Source organism: Danio rerio, chromosome 4 (genome assembly GCF_049306965.1).
Source record: "Danio rerio strain Tuebingen ecotype United States chromosome 4, GRCz12tu, whole genome shotgun sequence".
Classification (NCBI taxonomy): Eukaryota; Metazoa; Chordata; class Actinopteri; order Cypriniformes; family Danionidae; genus Danio; species Danio rerio.
Window position 1 is genome coordinate 59,434,101 of NC_133179.1, and position 11,379 is coordinate 59,445,479.

General features: G+C 40.3%; 3 protein-coding genes across 3 annotated transcripts in view; 1 reads left to right on the forward strand and 2 right to left on the reverse strand.

The window, feature by feature from the left end:
* Nucleotides 1–11,379, reverse strand: part of LOC137491106 (uncharacterized) — a 1,257,671-nt gene that overhangs the window by 477,053 nt on the left and 769,239 nt on the right. The window lies entirely within an intron of this gene.
* The window catches only part of LOC100329723 (uncharacterized), a 399,138-nt gene that overhangs the window by 51,583 nt on the left and 336,176 nt on the right, over nt 1–11,379 (forward strand). The gene's annotated exons all lie outside the window — the stretch shown is intronic.
* On the reverse strand, nt 8,931–10,334 carry LOC141381986 (paraneoplastic antigen Ma1 homolog). Its single transcript, XM_073949092.1, has one exon. The coding sequence runs from the start codon at nt 10,332–10,334 to the stop codon at nt 8,931–8,933; it is 1,404 nt and encodes a 467-aa protein (XP_073805193.1).

Sequence of the window (11,379 nt, forward strand, 5' to 3'; positions counted from 1 at the left end):
AATCTTTTAATGATTTATGTTTGCACCCTGATCTAATTTTTTCTGTATTTCTCATTTCCGGTCTGTCAAATGGATCCCAGCCCGGTATCTCGGCACTCCCTTCCCATAACCTCACTAGCTGAACCAGAAATCAAAGAGCAATTATTCGAGAAAGAGATTGACAATTCACGATCGGTCCCTTCTTCTCGATCCCAGTTTAGCACATTCACATCAACCCTACTGGAAAGAGCATTAGAACATTTCTAAAAAAGTCTAATAACGGCTCTTTCATCTCCTCATAAATTCCACCTTTTTCAGCTTTAATAGCATCATTCTGCATAATGATGACGCTTGAAATTATCATACCATTAAACAAGCAATCTCTCTGATGAATCTAGACGGCGGCAAATTGGCTCTCAAGTCAACATTACCTTGCTTTAAATTAAAACCTGATTCAGTCATTTCCTACGAATTTCGGCATTAATCTAGATCACAATTCTATTAAGCAGTCCGTTTAACATGCGGATGCAGAAGTAGCCCATGCAGGCTCGGCGCCAGTATATATCCTTCCATTAAGGCTTTTTATTCACATTTATTATTACTTTGCATTACTGCCTGAGTTACTGACTTAAAGCAATTAAATAATAATGTAGCCTACTTTTTATAGTATTAATAATTTGCACAGTTTGGCTATTGCTGATAATTAACGACAATTTATTAAGCATTTTTCTCTTTAGATCTTCAGAGAATTGTGTTTAAAGAATTAGTTAACCAAAACATGTATTTATTTAGGCTGCTATAGCCTCATGTCATTCACTAATCCAGTTTTTTCCCTCATGTCATTCACTAGTCCAGTTTTTTACGTGAGTTGAGTGCGCCTCCATCGCCGCATGCATGTTTACACGGACGCACCTGACCTGACGCGGGGACCAGATCTCTGGACTATGGGCTTAGATTTAATCTCACAATTTTCATAATTTAATTGCTATTTCATATTATACAATATCTAAACGTGTGTTTTGAAGGTCGGAATGATGGGAGTGTTAGTAATTAATGACTGAAATAATTTTCAGTTCTGAGTAAATAATCCTTTATGAAAACTGAGGGGCACAAATTCTTTCTGAGGGGGCAATGCCTCCCTTTGCCCCCCGTAGCGCCGGGCCCAAGCCCATACATCCATGCTTTAAAGCAGGGGTCACCAATCTCAGTCCTGGAGGGCCGGTGTCCCTGCAGGGTTTAGCTCCAACTTGCCTCAACACACCTGCCTGGATGTTTCAAGTATACCTGGCAAGACCTTGATTAGCTTGTTCAGGTGTGTTTGATTAGGGTTGGAGCTAAAATGCGCAGGACACCTGCCCTCCAGGAACAAGTTTGGTGACCACTGCTTTAAAGCATTTGCTGGATTCTCGCCAATAACCACAGCGTCTTCACATAGTTCATCTACTAGATGATTTCCTTATAATCTCTCCCCCTTAATATCCTCCAGCCAAAACCTAGTGAATGGTTTCTAATATTGGCATCCCCATCGCGGACGAACCTCCGGCCAAGCCCGTCAAGAATTCTTAAGCACCAATTGGATTGAAAAAATTACAAGCTTCTTAATCTAAATTAATCTACTAAAATTAGCTCCCTTCTTTATTCTTGAAGATCAAGATCACGATAAGCACAAACTGCTGTCCAACCCAGGACACCAAAAACTCACACGCGCAGTATCCAGCAGAGAGGCCTTTCCGACACTTGCCTCCTTCAACTCGCATCATCAGTCCCCGGAGTAGATGAAGTATCTCTATCCATCCTCGGCCGTAACAATCCTGGCCTAAAAGTAGTCGCGGACCGGAAGCGCCGCTTGGCGCTGTGACGCGTCGCGCACATGACAGGAGATAGTGGGCCAATACAAACCAAACACAAATTCATATTTTATTTTAATGAAACTATTTAAATGTACAATAGCGCTCCGCGGCGCGGTAGAATACGGCGCCTAAGCACGTACCCCCACTTGACATGTTTAGAATTCTAAACGCAGCGCGTCTCTGAGTGGCGCTAAAAGCATGGGATCCGCTTCATGCTTTACTTCCTTAGCGATGGAATAGCTGCCCATTCATTTATAAGCAATCCAATTCATCCCCAGTATATTCATTTACACACAGCACCGCTACAACGAAGCCGCTGTTCACTGCCCTAATAAAGGGCGTTATCATTATTATGCTTAAAGCGGCTTCTCCATCGCTACATTTGGACTTCAGCCAAAAAACAATTTATTATAACGGCTGTATCATGTTCCTATTTGCATAAGAAATTGCTGACTCTCTTGCTTTATTTCCAAAAAACTGATACCGGAAGCAGAGCCACCCCTCCTTTTGAGATGATATCCCATAAGCAATGCATACAATTCATATAGCTCACCCAACCCCAAGCTGTGACACGAGCACGAGTCACGTCACCGACCCTCCCAGGCCCTAGCGTATTATTTTTTTAAAATTTTCTTTATATTTCACATTTATCTTTTATTTATCGTAAATTTATATATATATATATATATATATATATATATATATATATATATATATATATATATATATATATATATGCACCCACGCATATAAATACATATTTATATATAGTGCCATCACCCTCAAGCTCTAACTCTCGCAAGAGCTGCTCCCGAGCACTCAACCCCCGCAGGGGTCATCGCCCAACTGCCACTCACACTTCAGCTGGAGCCTCCACCTGCCCTCCATCCTTCCCGACTCCAGCTGGAGATGGCACTTGCAGCTCCCGCAGGAGAGCCCAAGAGCTTCGACTCCTGCTGGAGTCAGATAAATATTGCCCCCATAAGGCCTTAATTTACCCCATTATATATATATATATGTAACCCTTTTCTTAACCTTAAGAATTATTTTTAACTATCCTGTTCAGAAATACCTGGGTTCCCGGCAGTTGAATGGTGAATTAGCCGGTATTTTTACTCCTTTGTACTCTAAAAAACTAGTTTTAGCTGAATTAAACTATTACAGTGTGTATATATTTGCAGTTTGTTTGTTTTGTGTTTCATATATGAATTCAATATATAACAAAAACACAATGAGATGTCAAATTTAGATTTTAAGAAAAATAATAACAATTTATTACAATTTTGTTTAAAGTAAAAAGAAAATAAATAAAAAGAATCAGCCCTTTATCTACACCACAAGAAAATAATAAAACAACAACAATAAAATAGAATAAAATAAAGTAAAAATAATTCAAAAGGAAATCCCACTAAATGAAGATTTACTCTTTCAGTAAAAATTTAGCACCTTAATTCTTCAAAGTAAAATATGTAAATTAGCCTTACAAGTCTAAGTGTTGTTCTTTACTGACTTCTTTTGTTCTATATTTCTTATGTTTCCTTACATTTTATTTTACCCCAAATCAACAGATGAGATAAAAATCACATTAAAGCTAAAGTTAAACGCTTCTGAAATAACACACCTAAACACTATTAACTCAGATCGTTTCACAATTGTAAACAAAAAAATGAACCTCAAGTGAACCTCCAAATCTTTACAATTTAAATGGTCTCAGTCTAGTTCACAAACTTATTATAAATCAGTCACAGTCATAACAGTCACAAAGTCACTCAGTCAAAAAAACATTAGTATGCATACTTTAACGTTGGGGCCCAGTTCGTTGGTGCACATTCACAGTTGTATTGTTTCAGAACGATCTCTCAAAATGCAATGATGATGTCACTTACGTCCATCCGATGAAAGCCAAACATGTAATGAAATCTCTCCTGCACAAAGCTGTGATTTACCGCTGTCCCACGCGATAATTCCACGTCCAGCGCTGAAACAGGTCTGTCCAGTTCAGAGCAGCATCACCACCAACTCAATCAGCACAGTCACTGTTCACTCAGGTAAATGTCATTAGCGTTAGCAGCTATGCTACGAGCATGGTGTCCTCAGCTGAGAGCATACACTCGTGTGATACACGACGATCGCAAAGCGAAAACTCCACAGAGAGAAAAGCAAATAAAACGAGCTGAGTCCCAGTCACTTTTACTTTCACTTTGAAGACTTAATATTACCAATATATCGTCTCCCAACTATGAAAACACATAGGACGATCTTCAGCTGCTTCTCACGAGGCTCCTCTCTTTTTTTTTTTTCTCGCTCTCTCACGCAGCTTACATTATGATGTCATCTTAAAGGAACAGTAACTGACCAGCAAAATAGTGCTCTCTGAATATGTTGTGTCATAAAAATACAAAAATCAAATGTTGCTGGATTAACTACTTACACACAGTTAGAAATAAACAAAAAAACATATTATAATCTGAGAATATTTTAGGGGTCCCTACATACTCCCCCCACCAAATATCCAGTATGTCCCCATGCTGGTTACTAAATTGCTGCAGATCAATTACATAGCAACCATCTGTTTACAGGGCACAAGTACAGGTCGTTTTTTACAGGTTTTACACAAAGCATTGGGATTACACCACCAAGCATGTGATTTATTTAAACTCCCATAAACATTAAGCACATCTGTAGTAAGTGCATTAATACCACAGCATTTAGATGATACAGAATGAAGGTATGGTACACCCAGCTTGTCATAAGTAAATCTGGTAGAAGGTTTTCTCTCCCTATTAGACCTACGTACTTCAAAAGGTACAATCTCTGGCTGAGTTTCATTATCAGTAGTCTGAACAGTAGTCTGTGATGTACTCTCAGAAACTTCAGTCATTACATCATCCACTACATCAGTGTTCCTATCTGCATCAGTTAACTGAAATTCAGAGGTTTCACTTTGACATGGGATAACTGGTATTTCAGACACACGGTGAGCATTGCTATAGTCTAAGCATTCTACAGCTTGTTCAGGAGTTTCACTCTGTATCTCCTGAGCACTTTCAGATGAAATCGGTGCCATATCCTCAACATAACACCCATATTCAGAGTCTGAATCTGAAGAATCATGTTCTCTTGAGAAAACATCAACTGCAATAGGCGGGTTTTCTGACTGAGCAGTTTTACGCTTCTCTTTCACACTTCTATGCCTCAAATTCTTAGGTAAAGAAGTAGGACCTAAATCTACCTTGGGCTTTAGCCTTACTTCTTGTCCTAAAGGCAAGAGGTGATTCCGGTGCATGACTTTAATTGGTCCATTACCATCAACAGGCTTCAAACGATAAACTGGAATACCAGACAATTGACTTTCCACTACATAAGGATTTTCACTCCACCTATCGGCAAGTTTTTGTTTTCCCTTGAGACCAAGGTTTCGGATCAGAACTCTGTCCCCCACACTTAAACTATGATAGCGAACTTTCTGATCATACCTTGCTTTGTTACTTTGATTCATCTTTTCAGAGGAAACCTGAGCCAACTGATAAGCTGCCTGTAATTCCTGTTTCATTTTGGACACATACTTTGAATAGGAACCAGATGATGAGCTATCAGCAGACACACCAAAGCAAACATCAACAGGCAGTCTAGCTTCTCGGCCGAACATCAAAAAGTAAGGAGAGAAACCTGTAGCTTCATTGACAGTACAATTATAAGCATGTACTAAACATGCTATGTGCTGGCTCCATTTACTTTTCTGACTAGGCTCTAAGGTACCCAGCATATTCAACAGAGTTCTGTTAAATCTCTCAGGCTGGGGATCACCTTGGGGATGATATGGTGATGTTCTAGATTTCTTAATCCCTAGCATAGTCAGCATTTCAGACACTAACTGGCTCTCAAAATCTCTGCCTTGGTCAGATTGAATTCGAGTAGGGAGACCATAATGTATGAAATATTTCTCCCACAAAGTCTTTGCCACTTTTGAAGCTTTTTGATCTCTAGTGGGAAAAGCTTGGGCGTAGCGTGTGTAATGGTCAGTAACCACTAAGACATTGCACACATTTCGTGAGTCAGCTTCAATGGAAAGAAAATCAATACATACAAGGTCCAGAGGTCCTGAACTCTGCATATGTGACAAAGGAGCCGCTCTTTGAGGTAACGTCTTTCTTTTGATGCAGCGCTCACAGGTCTCACAGTAGGATTCCACATCAGGCTTCATGTGTGGCCAATAAAATCGATCTCGGACTAGACCATAGGACTTCTCAAACCCTAAATGTCCAATGTCGTCATGCAAAGACTTCAACACTGAGCTGTGAAATTGTTTTGGTAGTACAAGCTGTTGTTTCACTTTGTGATTACTCTGTCTGACAATTCTGTAAAGCATCCCATTATTTACTACCAATTTTTCCCACTCCCGTTTCAGAATTTTCATACTAGGATGGCTACTTCGAATGCTACTAGCAGGTTTCTTATCACACACAGCTTTCCACACTTCGCCAAGTAAAGAGTCATTCCTCTGAGCTGTTTGAAGGTCACTTGAACTAAACAAGGGTAGGTGATCAGCAGCTACTTCCATAACATGAGAGTAAGCTTTGGGGACAGCAGACATGTGTGCTCCAGCTTGTTTCACCACACAAGTGTAAAATCCGTTCTCTGCTCTCTTTTCAAGGGACACAGCTTGACAAAAAGTCCTCACCCCTACAGCTGGAATTTCCTGCCACTCATCGTCCTCACTGCGGTGAGTATGCGGACGCCTCGACAACGCATCAGCATCAACATTTCTGCGGCCAGGTCTGTATTTTAGGCTGAAATTGTAGGTGGTCAAGGCAGACAGCCAACGGTGACCTGTCGCATCCAGTTTTGCTGATTTTGTTATATAGGTTAGAGGATTATTGTCGGTTCTAACCTCAAACGGAACACCATATAGATAGTCGTGCAGTCGATCCACAACAGCCCACTCCAGTGCTAAGAATTCCAGTTTATGGGCTGGATAGTTTCTCTCTGAAGGGGATAAGCTGCGACTGATAAAAGCTACTGGACGTAATCCGCTCTCATGTTCTTGATACAAAACTCCTCCTAGTCCATCCATGCTTGCGTCCACGTGCAAGACATAGGGCTTCTGTACATCAGCAAAGGCTAACACTGGTGCTTGTGTCAAACACTTTTTCAACGTTTCAAAAGCTGTATCACACTGAGCCGACCATCGAGAACCAAACGGTTCAGAGGACTTATAGCAGGGCTTAGTGTTGCAAACAAGTGAATCTCTGTTCTTCCTGGTAGATGGATATCCCTTCAGCAATTCATTAAGAGGGCGGCAAAACTTCGAGAAATCCTTAACAAAGCGCCTGTAATATCCACAGAATCCTAGAAAAGACCTGAGCTCTGTCACTGTCTGGGGCTTAGGCCAGGATACAACAGCCTCTATCTTGGACGGATCTGTCGAAATTCCATCTTGTGACACTATATGTCCTACATAGTTCACTGAAGTCCTACCAAACTGACACTTGTCAAGGGAGATCTTTAGTCCCTCATCACTCAGCCTATCGAGCACTTTCAAAAGACGCTCTTCGTGCTCATCAATGGTTCGCCCAAAGACAATCAAATCATCAAGGTATACAAGCACTTCCAAAAAGTTCATATCCCCTACAGTACGTTCCATGACTCTTTGAAAAGTGGCGGGTGCTCCACAAATACCCTGAGGCATACGTTCAAATTGATAGAACCCTAACGGGCATATGAACGCAGTCTTTTCCTTATCAGCATCACTCATGGGTATCTGGTAGTACCCACTCCTCAAATCGAGAACACTGAACCACTTACTTCCCGATAGACTATGGAGAGCATCTTCAATGCGGGGCACAGTATATTGGTCTGGTGTAGTTCGTTGATTAAGTGTTCGATAGTCGACACACATTCTAACCTTCCCTGACTTTTTACGCACAACAACAATAGGTGAAGCGTAGGGGCTGCGAGACTCAGAAATAATACCACTACTCTGCAGTTCTTGTAAATGCAGTCGCACATCTTCTAAGTCAGCAGGGGCAAGACGACGAGATCTCTCTCTAAAAGGGCGCGAATCATTCAACCTTATCTCATGAGTGGTGCTTTTTGAACAGCCCACGTCCCACTCGTGTAGAGAAAACACATCCTTTCTCTGCATCATTTTCTCCCGTAAGCTCTGTTTTGCTTCCTCAGGCATTGGGGAATCTCCAAAATCAAAAGAAGCAGGTGACAAAGGATTTTGTACTAGTGGTTGTTTAGCAGTCAATTGTGGCACTTAGGACACAGGAAGAACGTGTGCAAGCGGAGTTCCTCTCTTCACCCATATTTCTCTATTAGACATGTTCCTCACAGTCACTGTAACTTGCCGACTGGATACAACAGATGCTGCATGCAGTTCAGGTCTCACATCTAGGTGCTCAGAACTTGTGTCACTATCTGCTACTCTGTCAACTAATACTAATGACTCAGTCGATTGACCAGGAAATTTCAACAGACCAGGAAGCTGCCTAACTTGGTTTGGTTTTAGGACAACTGGGTTATGCTTTATGAACCAAACTGTCCCATGCGTGTCGGAGTCATCTTGAGAAAAATCTGTTAGTTGAATAGTCTCAAATGCTTCTCTGATTACAGGATGTATGGTCAGCACATTAAGGAATTCTTCGCCAGCTTGTTTACGACAAGACTCAAGTAGCTTCTTCACTAGACTAGTGTTAGTCCCGAGCAAAATGGCTATTCCTTCTTGCTTTACAGGGTCAGGGCATGCAATCGCAAGTGTGTCAATTATTTGATGCACTCCAGCTACACTCTCTGTAAACTCAAGTCTAAGGGGCAAGTACCCATCATAGGGGTATTTATGCGAACTTAAACCCCATATCTCAAGGTTTTCCACAGGCTGAAGTTCCAAGTGTTTTAGATAAGTGTCATAAAAACTGCGGTATAATAGAGTCACCTGTGAGCCACTGTCAAGAAGGGCTTTTGCATAAACACCTTCTATCTGGACAGGCACTTCAGAAACAGGTCCTATCAACCCTTCAGGCAATCTTGGTTTACTGGCATCAAGTAAAAAAGAATCACAATTGGAACGTGTTGTCCCAGGAGCCCCGTGCCGTTCCTTCACTGAACTCCTGCCCAGTTTCCCTGCAAACGATGCATTTTGATCAGCTTTTGATTTACTTTCCTGAGGTCCTCTTGTCCCTTGCATTCCCACTTTTTATGTCCATCCTCACCACATTTGTAGCAAAAGATCCCAGGCACTGGTTGCTGGGTGAGTTTAGTTGGTTGTGATTTGTCTCGTTTCACACTCTCAGAGTTTTTACTAGATGTTTTCTGAGGAGCACACTCAGAAGCACACGTTGCAGTAGCCACATTCAATAGGTGACTCATCTTTGAAGATAGCTCCTTCACCTCCTTCTTCAGGCTTTGTAACTCAGAGGGCCGATCTGACTGAGGAGAGATAACAGTGGCAACCGAAGCTTTGACATTTTCCCTTGCAGCCACCCAGTGTTCCTCCTCACGTATTTCCTTCATTAACTGTGTAAAAGATGGGGGATTCTGCAAAGTGTGAGTCATTCTGATTCGCAGAGCAACCATATCATTGGTAAGTGCTCCCTTAATTAGCTGCTCCATTCTAGCTTTGTTTATTCCAGCTACATCAATCCCACCCTTTAACAACGCTCTGTGAAGAAGTTTATCTAAGCGATACAAGAAAGCTGAAAGTTTTTCTCCATTATCCTGGTAAGTGTGACGAAATTTAGCCATCAAGTCAGGCCCACACTCAGTAGTTCCATACGCAGTTTCAAGAGCAGCCAAGTACTCAGTTGCAGATGGCTGGCTCACTTTTAGAAACCTAACGATATCAGCAGCAGGACCTCGCAAACTCTCAACAATGCGTTGTTTCTTAGAAGCTTCAGTGCATTGCCATTCGCTGATCATTTGTGCGGCTTGCTCCATCCAGATTTCATATTCTTCCTCACCTGGAGGAACAGGTTTCAGGCCTGAGAACAACCTTAGTTTTCTGTAACTGGGTCCATCATTAGACGCTTGATTACACCTGTCCACTAATTTACCTATGGCATCAACTAAATCCACATTAATATCAGATTTAGGAGAATGCTCCCCCATCAAAATGGCTTTCACTTCATCCATAGACTTGCCCTCCTGCTGCATTAATGTTAACAACTTGGACTGAAACGTGTCATTTTCAGGAGCAGGGTTCTGAACTTGTAGTCTACCTACAAAGTGTACAGGCCAGGGTCCAGCTTCACTTTCAATACCTATTTCAGGTGGTATGGTGCTTGGATCAAGATCAGTTCTAGTCTCCACTAACACAAACAAATGTTTTCCAGTCACATCACCACGTCGACCATGAATTTGAGTACGACCAAAAACCTTCAATGTGTTTAACACTTTCTCAATAGTCTCATCACTAGTGTTCAAAGGAACATTGCTTAACACAATGGCACGTGAGGAATTTATGTTCTCCTCTGTACTCCATTGAGCAGTCTGAGAGATATCCATACTTGAACTGATGAGTTACTATGCAAAATAAGCCACAAAAATGTATCAATAATAATTAACACTATTTCAGATAATTTTTTTTTTCTGCTAAAGAGAAAAAAATATCTGGTAAAAAGGAAAAAACAAGATCCCAGCGGTGCCTCCAAAAATGTAACCCTTTTCTTAACCTTAAGAATTATTTTTAACTATCCTGTTCAGAAATACCTGGGTTCCCGGCAGTTGAATGGTGAATTAGCCGGTATTTTTACTCCTTTGTACTCTAAAAAACTAGTTTTAGCTGAATTAAACTATTACAGTGTGTATATGTTTGCAGTTTGTTTGTTTTGTGTTTTATATATGAATTCAATATATAACAAAAACACAATGAGATGTCAAATTTAGATTTTAAGAAAAATAATAACAATTTATTACAATTTTGTTTAAAGTAAAAAGAAAATAAATAAAATAAAAGAATCAGCCCTTTATCTACACCACAAGAAAATAATAAAACAACAACAATAGAATAGAATAAAATAAAGAATAAACAATTCAAAAGGAAATCCCACTAAATGAAGATTTACTCTTTCAGTCAAAATTTAGCACCTTAATTCTTCAAAATAAAATATGTAAATTAGCGTTACAAGTCTAAGTGTTGTTCTTTACTGACTTCCTTTGTTCTATATTTCTTATGTTTCCTTACATTTTGTTTCACCTCAAATCAACAGATGAGATAAAAATCACATTAAAGCTAAAGTTAAACGCTTCTGAAATAACACCTCTAAACACTATTAACTCAGATCGTTTCACAATTGTAAACAAAAAATGAATAAAGTGAACCTCCAAATCTTTACAATTTAAATGATCTCAGTCTAGTTCACAAACTTATTATAAATCAGTCACAGTCATAACAGTCACAAAGTCACTCAGTCAAAAAAACATTAGTATGCATACTTTAACGTTGGGGCCCAGTTCGTTGGTGCACATTCACAGTTGTATTGTTTCAGAACGATCTCTCAAAATGCAATGATGATGTCACTTACGTCCATCCGATGAAAGCCAAACATAT